Below are 13,595 nucleotides of genomic sequence, written 5' to 3' on the forward strand. Positions count from 1 at the left end.
AGAGTAGCGTGTGTTTTGGTTTTTGCCGTCACCGTTTCCTTTCTCCTGAACATGATCTGTGTTGGATACTCCATTGTTAAGTCTCATTTCCTTTGCTTTTTAGACATGCTAATTCCTTCTTTCACTTTTTTTTCTTTTTTTTTTTTTTTTGCTGTTGTTGCAGACAGTGTTATTATAAATCATTAACATCATTGGAGTCTGAGTGCAGAAGAGAAAACCTTATCTATTAGACGTTTTTAAATGCCATATGGTTTATACTTTGGTATCAGACTAGAAAGTCTCATGTTTGTGAATTTTAATTGCTGTATTGTTATAGAACATTGAAACAGCATGACTGTGTCTATAGAGAGAACTGAGATAAGGATATGAGGAAACGTGTAACTGCATCTTGAAGGTAGGGCTGGGATCAGAACTCATGAACCTCATATTTCTTGACTGGCGTTACCATAGAGAAGCAGTTAACTGATTTGGCTCCACAATATCTGGATCTTATGGACTGTGTCTCCATCTTACTTCTGAATTAATAAACGGGGACTATTATTCTCCCTCCTGCCCGTCCCTCCCTCCTCTCCCCCACCCCACACACATCCTGCCTGTTGTGCAGAGGGGAAAAATGGAGCAGCCACTTGGCCAAACTGGGAATTTGTTTCAGCTCATTTCTCTGCTCCAATGTAATAGACTGTCTAAGGCTGGCTGAACTTTGATGGTCTTGCATGTGACTTTTAGTTGAGTTAGTTTTTTTGTTTCTTAAGTGGATTATGTAGCTTAAGTGTGTTTTTACCCCTTTTCTCCTCATATATTGCTACCATAATACTGTGCAGGACCTGGCAGGTTTAATCATGTTGGCAGATAGCAACTATCTTAATGTAAGATAGCAAGGCATTGTAGTAAAAGATTCTGACCCCCCACAATGGCACGCGCTCGATAACACCATTGCCCTGAGGCCAGCACGCGAGTGTTCCCGGAGTTTCATACAGTCACCAAAATGAGAAATTGCTCTAAAATCGCTTTTCCCCCTCGATCTCTTTTGGATCCAGCTGTCCCGGCTTTCCCTTTTTGCATTAGAAACATCAGGCTCTGGTGAGGGCGCCTCACTGTACTGCTGACTTGGGACATACATATTTCTTGTCCTGTCGGGAATAGTTTCATTAGGCATTAGAATTAGAGCAACTAATAATGTTTTGAACTCTCACAAGAATCTTGCTTGCTGACTGCTGACACGGTTGTCAGAAACCAGGATATTTGAATCCATACTTTTGAGACTTAAACTGACTACTTCTTTGAACTTACCTTGTGGCTTTAATTTTTCTTTTGGTTAAGGAAACTAGTGAATGGGGTGTAGCTTCATTCTTCTTTCAGAGGAAAACTCTAGGTCATTTATTCTCAAAGTGCGGTCAGATTAAAACCTAAGAGAGCCTATTTTCCCTGGCAATAAAAAACAATCAGTTAAGTGTCTGAGTAGCAGGAATCCTTTTTAGCTCCCTGTGGGGAAGAAGAAACCTTGAGTTAATATTTTATGTAATCAATATGATGTGCTACTAGGTACTGACCAGGAAATGGATTAAGAATATACGACATAATGCTTGGTCTCTGTCCTCCGGTAGATCACAATTACAGAATAACAAAATGATAATGTAAGCAAGTATAAACTCATGGTCTGGGGCCCGTGTTGGCTGTTTCCCCTATCGTAGGTAGAGAATTACTAGAGCTGCTCTCTTGTTTGCCATTATAGTGTTCACGTTTACTCCTCTTGGCAAATTTAACTGTTTTATTAGTGATACCGTTTATGCAGGTTGGGCATGTAGGGGCATCTTTTAGTAGAAAGAATATGGATGTGGGGGTCAACCTGTTTGAACCCTAGGACCCTCCCTTAACTCGCTCTTGGACCACAAGTCCCTCTGAGTCTCCTTGAGCAGCTCAGCTCCCTCAGAATGGGAGCTACCTCACTGAGTTGGTGAAAAACACACAGCACACTATCTGGCCCATGGACACTCAATAAATGTTAGTTTCCTGTTCTCCTCCTCTGACTAGGAATGTGTTTTTTTCCTAGACTGAATGATAAAGTGAAGAAGAAAGCACTAACATCGTTTGAAAGGGACGCCTTTTTCAGCAACTTGACTGGGCAGCTCGATTACCAGGGTTTTGAAAAGGCTGACATGGTGATTGAAGCTGTTTTTGAGGACCTCAGTCTTAAGCACAAAGTGCTCAAGGAAGTAGAAGCTGTAAGTAAGGGGCCTGCTGTACTGAATCCTAGTGTTGTGAGTGGAGAACACAGAGACAGGGTTTTTTAAAGGAACTATAGGAAACTTGTGGTTCTTTTTATAGGGCCATTCATTCCCAGATGTAAGGGGTTTTGTATGTTTGTTTGTTTGTTGGAGGTGTGAAGTAGAAAAGAACAGCTTTATTGCTTTGCCAGGCAAAAGGGGACACAACAGGCTTGTGCCCCTCAAAACTGTGTCCCCCAAATGTAAGTTTTTATGTGAACCCATGCACACTGTAAAAAGGGCAAATCAAAGTCCTAAGAAAAGACAAACAAGTAGCTTATTAACTTAAGCACAGGGTTCATTAGCCTTATATGGGAGTTCAGTCACCCAAACGTACAAATAACCTCATGGACTGTAGCCAGACGTCTTGACATCATTGGTTGGCTGCAAGCTATAACTAAACTAATTCAGGTCTAGGCAGCAGAGGAAATAGGGAGAAACAGTTTCTCCAGGCAGGATTCAGATGCTCATTTTGTGGAAATGCTACTCTGGTCTTGAGCCCAAAGGCTGTGTGTAGTCAACTCTTGATATGGGATGATATGAACAAAACAAGTACTTGAACTGGGTGGTATGAAGAAAGAGGAAAGAAGGAAAGAAGAGATGGCAGTAATCCAGGCAGGAGGTAGAACCGGGTACAGTTAAATAAACAGAGTGTAGGTTAGTAAATGGTGTAAATAAAATGGCACTGACTTTGCAGCATTCTGGGGTATCTTGAGTAGTGGGCTGTACTCCTAAGACTCCCTTCCATGGGAGGACAATCTCTGCTCTACTAAAGAATGAACCTAAGGAGGGTTTAGAAACTAAAGACAAGCAGCTCAGTTTGGGATGGATTCCACTTGTGAAACACACATTCCAAAATCTTTTCTTTAAGCAGAGTGTAATGTAGGTTCAGCTGAGGGAGTGAATTCAGAAGAGCTGGGTAGGTGTGTGTTCTCTCTGTGCAAGGTGGCACTGCAGCAGAGATACGGACACAACGTTCCCGGGGCTTTGGGGGCCCTGCTGGGCCAATGGAAGGTAGACTGAGGGGCGGCAAAAACAGACGGAGCCGTTTACCACTAAAAGAGCATTTGCCACCTGACTGGGTGATGGTATTTGCTTTTGGAAAATCAGGATTTGGGAGTATCTGAGTGCAGAAAAGTTTGTTAGTTTTAGCAGTTGGGAAGCCAGTGGTCAAGGAAAAGAAAGAGAAAGAAGAGGGATCAGATCAAGAGAAGTGCAGACTATGAACAAATCGATACAGTAGTTCCCATTGAAACATAAAGGTTAAGGGAGAAGAGAAGGGAAAGAAAGAAAGAAAAGAAAAGGGGTTTTATATGTCCGTGAAGTCCATGGACTGCGGGAAAGGGAGGATATTCGGGGAATCATGAATTTTTAGCAGATAGTAAGAAAAGAATAAGAAGATTATTGCTAAAGGTAAAATCCAAAGTGTTACGTATGTTGTAGTTGTTTATGTAACATGTCACAGGCCTTTACCTTTTTAGAGAAGCTAGTGAAATCATCTAAGGTAGGAGATACTCAAAGAAGTTTTTCAGAAAGGGTGGAAAAGAGCAAGGTCCAGAAAAGATCTGTATTTGGAAAATCAAAGAATTTCAAGTGAAAGATCTTTAGGAAGCCACCAAGTCCATCCTCTTACCTGGCCTCTCCTTTCTTTACAGGAAGATGGTAAAGCTGAACCTACATGTGGTATTCCTCAGGGATTTAAAATTTCTCTTCCTCTCCACAGAACTAAAGAAACTCACTCCTTTGATATCTTCATAATTCTTGTCTCCAGACCCTCACTGTCTTGCTTGTCTCCTTTACTGTCTTCACCATGTCTCAGTGTTCTCTTGGCGTGTGACAAACCACCACAAAAACAATGACCTTTTCACAGTTCTGCAGTTAGGGCAGGGCTCTGAGAGGCGGCTGGCCCTTAATTCCACGTGGCTTCCCAGTGGGGTCACTCGTGGGACTGCATTCAGCTGAAAGCTTGGTTGGGGCGCCTCCCTCTCCCTGTGGCCTGTCCTCGCTTAGTGGTCGATCCAGAGCTTCTCTGCAGCATGGCTGCTGGCTTCTAAGAGAGCAAGGCAGAAGTCAGTGGACTTCATAAGGCAAGTCCTGGAACTGGCAAAGTCACTTCTGCTACTTTCCATTGGTAAAAGCAAGTCATAGGCCAGCCCAGATTTAAGAGGAGGGGAAAGAGACTGTGCCCCTGGATGGGAGGAGAGACACACATGTACAAGAGGGGAAAGATTGTTGCCAGCCATCTTTGGAGACATTGGTTTGCTCTTCATAGAGAATTTTACCACCAACATTAGACACCATACCATTAATAATTCAACTTGAGACTATGTTAGCTTTCTGATCATCGGGCTCTACTTTTGACCCACATTATACTTTTGTTGTTGTTGTTGTTGCGGTACACGGGCCTCTCACTACTGCGGCCTCTCCCGTTGTGGAGCACAGGCTCCGGACGCGCAGGCTCAGCGGCCATGGCTCACGGACCCAGCCGCTCTGCGGCATGTGGGATCTTCCCGGACCGGGGCACGAACCCACGTCCCCTGCATCGGCATGTCGACTCTCAACCACTGCGCCACCAAGGAAGCCCCTATACTTTTGATTAAATAAAATCATGGGCTCTTTAACACAAGTTTACTGCCAAGCCCAGGTCTTGCCCATTAGGTGCCTACTCAGTTATTTTTTTCTCTTTCTTCTCTTTCATAAAATCTTAATGCAGTACTTTACCTTCATCCTCATTATAATTGATCTTATTTTGCACTCAGTTCTTCAGCGTGTTGAATGTATCTTGAATCTTGATTCTCAACTCTGATGTTAGGATTCTGCCTGCCCAGATTTGCACACATTTGACAGATGTGCCTTCTATGTTTCTCATCCAAGTATCTGAATAAAAATATGAATAAGCTGAGATTGTGGGCAGAATGCTGAGAAAATCTCTGTTAGACACTATTCTGCAGGTTGATAAAGCTAATAGTTGTATTCATGCACTGTAGATATAATTATAGTGCTGTACCATTTCTTAGTAACACATGTGTAACATGAAATAGGCATGCACATTATGGTTGGTTCTCTCAAAGGTGAAGGGTGGGCGGGGCCCAAGTGTCACTCATTGGCTTTGCTTTGGACTCCAGTCATCTCCCAGGCCTACATGACACATTCTTAAATGCTTTTCTCCTGCAGGTGATTCCAGATCACTGTGTCTTTGCCAGCAACACATCTGCTCTCCCAATCAACGAAATTGCTGCTGTCAGTAAGAGACCTGAGAAGGTAAATTCTGAACAGAGGAAAACCCTGAAATGTTTTACTGCTTCAGGCTCATTGCTGAAGGCTTAGAATATGAGAAGGGACTGGTGTGGATGATGAAGTGGATGAGGGTGAGGATGTAGTCCCAGAAACTGGGCACAGAGAAGCTAGTACCATGACCAGTGTGAGATGCAGGAACAAGTGAACTACAACTAGAATATACCTTTATAGGTGATTTGCATCCCTAATGGGTATTATTATTCAGGTTCAGACTATAAAACCTACGTTTATTACATTTGGGTATTGAAAGATAGACCCTAAAGTAAGAAGAGATGTTCCAAAATAACACTTGAGCTACAGAGCAGACTCTGGTACTGGCGGGGATGGGTTTGGTTCCAACTCCAGATCCAGAAATGGAAGGTCAGGGGCTGTGGTGGGATGTGTCCAGCCCGGTTTGCTTAGCGCTTCTGCCCAGGACATGAGAGGGGTGGATGTAGAAGCACTTAGAGTGAGTATCTGGAATGATGCCTAGAAATCTGTCTTTGGGCTTCTGCTCTCTACCAGGGAAATCAAGTGAAATCTTTCAAGGAGAAATAAAACAGTTCGCCTCTCTGGAGGATACCGGTTAGGCTCAGCGAAGCAGAACCAGCCAAAAGTAGGCAGGAAATATAAAAGGCCTTTAAGCAGCTGAAACTGTTAATACAAAGTCCATGTACTAAAAACACGAAAGTCTTTTTATTCCCATTCTAATAGCTTGCTAACTCAAGGTCATCTTGTTCCCTAGCACGCAGCAGATTAGAAGTGGTGTGGGCCTGATAGAGGCAGGTTCAGTGATGGCAGGAGGAGGTCGTGGGGAGAAGTGGCAGCTGAGGGAAGACACAGACATGGAGTAATGGCAGATAGACAGTCTGGCCACGTCGTAGTCACTCACAGCAGCTCCTCAGCACTGGAGGGCAGCAGAGGAGCCCCTGTTGCTGTGCCTTTGATGCTAACCTCTCCTTCTCGCCGTGGAGCAGAACAAGCTTCACACTTAGCAGTCCTCGCCCCCAGGGATCTTGAGCAGCGTTTAGCACCTGCCTGCCTAGGTCATTCATGTAAGAGGAAGGCCACAGGGGCACAAGTAGGGCGACCCACCTCGGTTTGCCCAGGACACAGGCCCTCCAGTGCTACAACTGAGAAAGTCCCAGCAGTCCAGGACACAGCCGGCCACCTTTTGGCACAGCTTCTTTGAACGATGTCAATAGGTTTTGCTTGGGGTAGTGATTACGTGGGTAGATACACAGTTGTTAGAACTCATCAAACTGAACACTTTAAGATCTGTGCATTTTTTTTTCACTTTTTTTTATTTTTATTTTTTCATTTTAACATCTTTATTGGAGTATAATTGCTTTACAATGGTGTGGTAGTTTCAACTTCACAACAAAATGAATCAGTTATATATATACATATGTTCCCATATCTCTTCCCGCTTGCGTCTCCCTCCCTCCCACCCTCCCTATGCCACCCCTCTAGGTGGTCACAAAGCACCGAGCTGATCTCCCTGTGCTATGCAGCTGCTTCCCACTAGCTATCTACCTTACGTTTGGTAGTGTATATATGTCCATGCCTCTCTCTCGCTTTGTCACAGCTCACCCTTCCCCCTCCCCATATCCTCAAGTCCATTCTCTAGTAAGTCTGTGTCTTTATTCCTGTTTCACCCCTAGGTTTTTCATGACATTTTTTTTCCTTAAATTCCATATATATGTGTTACCATACGGTATTTGTCTCTCTCTTTCTGACTTCCTTCACTCTGTATGACAGACTCTAGGTCTATCCACCTCATTACAAATAGCTCAATTTCGTTTCTTTTTATGGCTGAGTAATATTCCATTGTATATATGTGCCACATCTTCTTTATCCATTCATCCGATGATGGACACTTAGGTTGTTTCCATCTCCGGGCTATTGTAAATAGAGCTGCAATGAACATTTTGGTACATGACTCTTTTTGAATTATGGTTTTCTCAGGGTATATGCCCAGTAGTGGGATTGCTAGGTCATACGGTAGTTCTATTTGTAGTTTTTTAAGGAACCTCCATACTGTTCTCCACAGTGGCTGTATCAATTTACATTCCCACCAACAGTGTAAGAGGGTTCCCTTTTCTCCACACCCTCTCCAGCATTTATTGTTTCTAAATTTTTTGATGATGGCCATTCTGACTGGTGTGAGATGATATCTCATTGTAGTTTTGATTTGCATTTCTCTAATGATTAGTGGTGTTGAGCATTCTTTCATGTGTTTGTTGGCAGTCTGTATATGTTCTTTGGAGAAATGTCTATTTAGGTCTTCTGCCCATTTTTGGATTGGGTTGTTTGTTTTTTTGTTATTAAGCTGCATGAGCTGCTTATAAATTTTGGAGATTAATCCTTTGTCAGTTGCTTCATTTGCAAATATTTTCTCCCATTCTGAGGGTTGTCTTTTGGTCTTGTTTATGGTTTCCTTTGCTGTGCAAAAGCTTTTAAGTTTCATTAGGTCCCATTTGTTTATTTTTGTTTTTATTTCCATTTCTCTAGGAGGTGGGTCGAAAAGGACCTTGCTATGATTTATGTCATAGAGTGTCCTGCCTATGTTTTCCTCTAAGAGTTTGATAGTTTCTGGCCTTACATTTAGGTCTTTAATCCATTTTGAGCTTATTTTTGTGTATGGTGTTAGGGAGTGATCTAATCTCATACTTTTACATTTACCTGTCCAGTTTTCCCAGCACCACTTATTGAAGAGGCTGTCCTTTCTCCACTGTACATTCCTGCCTCCTTTATCAAAGATAAGGTGACCATATGTGCGTGGGTTTATCTCTGGGCTTTCTATCCTGTTCCATTGATCTATATTTCTGTTTTTGTGCCAGTACCATACTGTCTTGATTACTGTAGCTTTGTAGTATAGTCTGAAGTCAGGAAGCCTGATTCCTCCAGCTCCGTTTTTCGTTCTCAAGACTGCTTTGGCTATTTGGGGTCTTTTGTGTTTCCATACAAATTGTGAAATTTTTTGTTCTAGTTCTATGAAAAATGCCAGTGGTAGTTTGATAGGGATTGCATTGAATCTGTAGATTGCTTTGGGTAGTAGAGTCATTTTCACAATGTTGATTCTCCCAATCCAAGAACATGGTATATCTCTTCATCTATTTGTATCATCTTTAATTTCTTTCATCAATGACTTATTTTCTGCATACAGGTCTTTTGTCTCCTTAGGTAGGTTTATTCCTAGATATTTTATTCTTTTTGTTGCAATGGTAAATGGGAGTGTTTTCTTGATTTCACTTTCAGATTTTTCATCATTAGTATATAGGAATGCCAGAGATTTCTGTGCATTAATTTTGTATCCTGCTACTTTACCATATTCATTGATTAGCTCTAGTAGTTTTATGGTAGCATCTTTAGGATTCTCTATGTATAGTATCATGTCATCTGCAAATAGTGACAGCTTTACTTCTCCTTTTCCGATTTGGATTCCTTTTATTTCCTTTTCTTCTCTGATTGCTGTGGCTAAAACTTCCAAATCTATGTTGAATAAGAGTGGTGAGAGTGGGCAACCTTGTCTTGTTCCTGATCTTAGTGGAAATGCTTTCAGTTTTTCACCATTGAGGACGATGTTGGCTGTGGGTTTGTCATATATGGCCTTTATTATGTTGAGGAAAGTTCCCTCTATGCCTGCTTTCTGCAGGGTTTTTATCATAAATTGGTGTTGAATTTTGTCAAAAGCTTTCTCTGCATCTATTGAGATGATCATATGGTTTTTCTCCTTCAATTTGTTAATATGGTGTATCACGTTGATTGATCTGCGTATATTGAAGAATCCTTGCATTCCTGGAATAAACCCTACTTGCTCATGGTGTATGATCCGTTTAATGTGCTGTTGGATTCTGTTTGCTAGTATTTTGTTGAGGATTTTTGCATCTATGTTTATCAGTGATATTGGCCTGTAGTTTTCTTTCTTTGTGACATCCTTGTCTGGTTTTGGTATCAGGGTGATGGTGGCCTCGTAGAATGAGTTGGGGAGTGTTCCTCCCTCTGCTATATTTTGGAAGAGTTTGAGAAGGATAGGTGAGAGCTCTTCTCTAAATGTTTGATAGAATTCGCCTGTGAAGCCATCTGGTCCTGGGCTTTTGCTTGTTGGAAGATTTTTAATCAGAGTTTCAATTTCAGTGCTTGTGATTGGTCTGTTCATATTTTCTATTTCTTCCTGATTCAGTCTTGGCAGGTTGTGCATTTCTAAGAATTTGTCCATTTCTTCCAGGTTGTCCATTTTATTGGCATAGAGTTGCTTGTAGTAATCTCTCATGATCTTTTGTATTTCTGCAGTGTCAGTTGTTACTTCTCCTTTTTCATTTCTAATTCTATTGATTTGAGTCTTCTCCCTTTTTTCTTCATGAGTCTGGCTAATGGTTTATCAATTTTGTTTATCCTTTCAAAGAACCAGCTTTTAGTTTTATTGATCTTTGCTGTCGTTTCCTTCATTTCTTTTTCATTTATTTCTGATCTGATTTTTATGATTTCTTTCCTTCTGCTAACTTTGGGGTTTTTTTGTTCTTCTTTCTCTAATTGCTTTAGGTGCAAGGTTAGGTTGTTTATTCGAGATGTTTCCTGTTTCTTAAGGTAGGATTGTATTGCTATAAACTTCCCTCTTAGAACTGCTTTTGCTGCATCCCATAGATTTTGAGTCATCGTGTCTCCATTGTCATTTGTTTCTAGGTATTTTTTGATTTCCTCTTTGATTTCTTCAGTGATCACTTCATTATTAAGTAGTGTATTGTTTAGCCTCCATGTGTTTGTATTTTTTACAGATCTTTTCCTGTAATTGATATCTAGTCTCATGGCGTTGTGGTCGGAAAAGATACTTGATACAATTTCAATTTTCTTAAATTTACCAAGGCTTGATTTGTGACCCAAGATATGATCTATCCTGGAGAATGTTCCATGAGCACTTGAGAAAAATGTGTATTCTGTTGTTTTTGGATGGAATGTCCTATAAATATCAATTAAGTCCATCTTGTTTAATGTATCATTTAAAGCTTGTGTTTCCTTATTTATTTTCATTTTGGATGATCGGTCCACTGGTGAAAGTGGGGTGTTAAAGTCCCCTACTATGAATGTGTTACTTTCGATTTCCCCTTTTATGGCTGTTAGTATTTGCCTTATGTATTGAGGTGCTCCTATGTTGGGTGCATAAACATTTACAATTGTTATATCTTCTTCTTGGATCAATCCCTTGATCATTATGTAGTGTCCTTCTTTGTCTCTTCTAATAGTCTTTATTTTAAAGTCTATTTTGTCTGATATGAGAATTGCTACTCCAGCTTTCTTTTGGTTTCCATTTGCATGAAATACCTTTTTCCATCCCCTTACTTTCAGTCTGTATGTGTCTCTAGGTCTGAAGTGGGTCTCTTGTAGACAGCAAATATATGCATCTTGTTTTTGTATCCATTCAGCCAATCTGTGTCTTTTGGTGGGAGCATTTAGTCCATTTACATTTAAGGTAATTATCGATATGTATGTTCCCATTCCCATTTTCTTAATTGTTTTGGGTTCGTTATTGTAGGTCTTTTCCTTCTCTTGTGTTTCTTGCTTAGAGAAGTTCCTTTAGCAGTTGTTGTAGAGCTGGTTTGGTGGTGCTGAACTCTCTCAGCTTTTGCTTGTCTGTAAAGGTTTTAATTTCTCCATCAAATCTGAATGAGATCCTTGCTGGGTAGAGTAATCTTGGTTGCAGGTTTTTCTCCTTCATCACTTTCAATATGTCCTGCCACTCCCTTCTGGCTTGCAGTTTCTGCTGAAAGATCAGCTGTTAACCTTATGGGGATTCCCTTGTGTGTTATTTGTTGTTTTTCCCTTGCTGCTTTTAATATACTTTCTTTGTATTTAATTTTTGACAGTTTGATTAATATGTGTCTTGGAGTATTTCTCCTTGTATTTATCCTGTATGGGACTCTCTGTGCTTCCTGGACTTGATTAACTATTTCCTTTCCCGTATTAGGGAAGTTTTCAACTATAATCTCTTCAAATATTTTCTCAGTCCCTTTCTTTTTCTCTTCTTCTTCTGGAACCCCTATAATTCGAATGTTGGTGCCTTTAATGTTGTCCCAGAGGTCTCTGAGACTGTCCTCAGTTCTTTTCACTCTTTTTTCTTTATTCTGCTCTGCATTAGTTATTTCCACTATTTTATCTTCCAGGTCACTTATCCGTTCTTCTGCCTCAGTTATTCTGCTATTGATCCCATCTAGAGTATTTTTCATTTCATTTATTGTGTTGTTCATCATTGTTTGTTTCATCTTTAGTTCTTCTAGGTCCTTGTTAAGTGTTTCTTGCATTTTGTCTATTCTATTTCCAAGATTTTGGATCATCTTTACTATCATTATTCTGAATTCTTTTTCAGGTAGACTGCCTATTTCCTCTTCATTTGTTAGGTCTGGTGGGTTTTTATCTTGCTCCTTCATCTGCTGTGTGTTTTTCTGTCTTTTCATTTTGCTTATCTTACTGTGTTTGGGGTCTTCTTTTTGCAGGCTGAAGGTTCGTAGTTCCTGTTGTTTTTAGTGTCTGTCCCCAGTGGCTAAGGTTGGTTCAGTGGGTTGTGTAGGCTTCCTGGTGGAGGGTACTAGTGCCTGTGTTCTGGTGGATGAGGCTGGATCTTGTCTTTCTGGTGGGCAGGTCCACGTCTGGTGGTGTGTTTTGGGGTGTCTGTGGACTTATTATGATTTTGGGCAGCCTCTCTGCTAATGGGTGGGGTTGTGTTCCAGTCTTGCTAGTTGTTTGGCATAGGATGTCCAGCACTGTAGCTTGCTGGTCGTTGAGTGAAGCTGGGTGCTGGTGTTGAGATGGAAATCTCTGGGAGATTTTTGCTGTTTGCTATTATGTGCAGCTGGGCGGCCTCTTGTGGACCAGTGTCCTGAAGTTGGCTCTCCCACCTCAGAGGCACAGCACTAACTCCTGGCTGCAGCACCAAGAGCCTTTCATCCACACGGCTCCTTAATTTGGGATGATTCGTTGTCTATTCATGTATTCCACAGATGCAGGGTACATCAAGTTGATTGTGGAGCTTTAATCCGCTGCTTCTCAGGCGCTGGGAGAGATTTCCCTTCCTCTTCTTTGTTCTCACAGCTCCCAGGGGCTCAGCTTTGGATTTGGCCCCGCCTGTGCGTGTAGGTCGCTGGAGGGCGTCTGTGCTTTGCTCAGACAGGACGGGGTTAAAGGAGCCGCTGATTCGGAGGCTTTGGCTCACTCAGGCCGGGGGTAGGGAGGGTCACGGAGTGCAGGGCGAGCCTGCGGCGGCAGAGGCCAGAGTGACATTGCGCCAGCCTGAGGCGCGCCGTGCGTTCTCCCGGGGGAGTTGTCCCTGGATCCCGGGACCCTGGCAGTGGCGGGCTGCACAGGCTCCCCGGAAGGGGGGTGTGGATAGTGACCTGTGTTCGCACACAGGCTTCTTGGTGGCGGCAGCAGCGGCCTTAGCGTCTCATGCCCGTCTCTGGGGTCCGCGCTTTTAGCCGCGGCTCGCGCCCGTCTCTGGAGCTCCTTTAAGCAGCACTCTTAATCCCCTCTCCTCGCGCACCAGGAAATAAAGAGGGAAGAAAAAGCCTCTTGCCTCTTCGGGAGGTCCAGACTTTTCCCCGGATTCCCTCCCGGCTAGCCGCGGTGCACTAACGCCCAGCAGGCTGTGTTCACGCCGCCAACCCCAGTCCTCTCCCGGCGCGCTCCGACCGAAGCCCGAGCCTCAGCTCCCAGCCCCGCCCGCCCCGGCGGGTGAAAAGACAAGCCTCTCGGCTGGTGAGTGGCGGTCGGCCCTGATCCTCTGTGCTGGAATCTCTTCGCTTTGCCCTCCGCACCCCTGTTGCTGTGCTCTCCTCCGCGGCTCCGAAGCTCCCCTGCTCCGCCACCCGCAGTCTCCGCCCGCGAAGGGGCTTTCTGGTGTGTAGACACTTTTCCTCCTTCACAGCTCCCTCCCGCTGGTGCAGGACCCATCCCTATCCTTTTGTCTCTGTTTATTTTTTTCTTTTGCCCTACCCAGGTACGTGGGGGGTTTCTTGCCTTTTGGGAGGTCTGAGGTCTTCTGCCAGCGTTCAGTAGGTGTTC

At 42.9% G+C, this 13,595-nt stretch overlaps 1 protein-coding gene across 1 annotated transcript in view; it reads left to right on the top strand.

Annotated features, from left to right (window-relative positions):
* Positions 1–13,595, top strand: part of HADHA (hydroxyacyl-CoA dehydrogenase trifunctional multienzyme complex subunit alpha) — a 52,552-nt gene that overhangs the window by 32,762 nt on the left and 6,195 nt on the right. The window contains exons 13-14 of the mRNA XM_079940273.1: positions 2,051–2,222; positions 5,439–5,525. Of these exons, the coding sequence (XP_079796399.1) occupies positions 2,051–2,222; positions 5,439–5,525 (259 nt within the window). The remainder of the gene's footprint in view (positions 1–2,050; positions 2,223–5,438; positions 5,526–13,595) is intronic.

This window comes from Stenella coeruleoalba (genome assembly GCF_951394435.1).
Source record: "Stenella coeruleoalba genome assembly, chromosome: 13".
NCBI classification, from domain to species: Eukaryota; Metazoa; Chordata; class Mammalia; order Artiodactyla; family Delphinidae; genus Stenella; species Stenella coeruleoalba.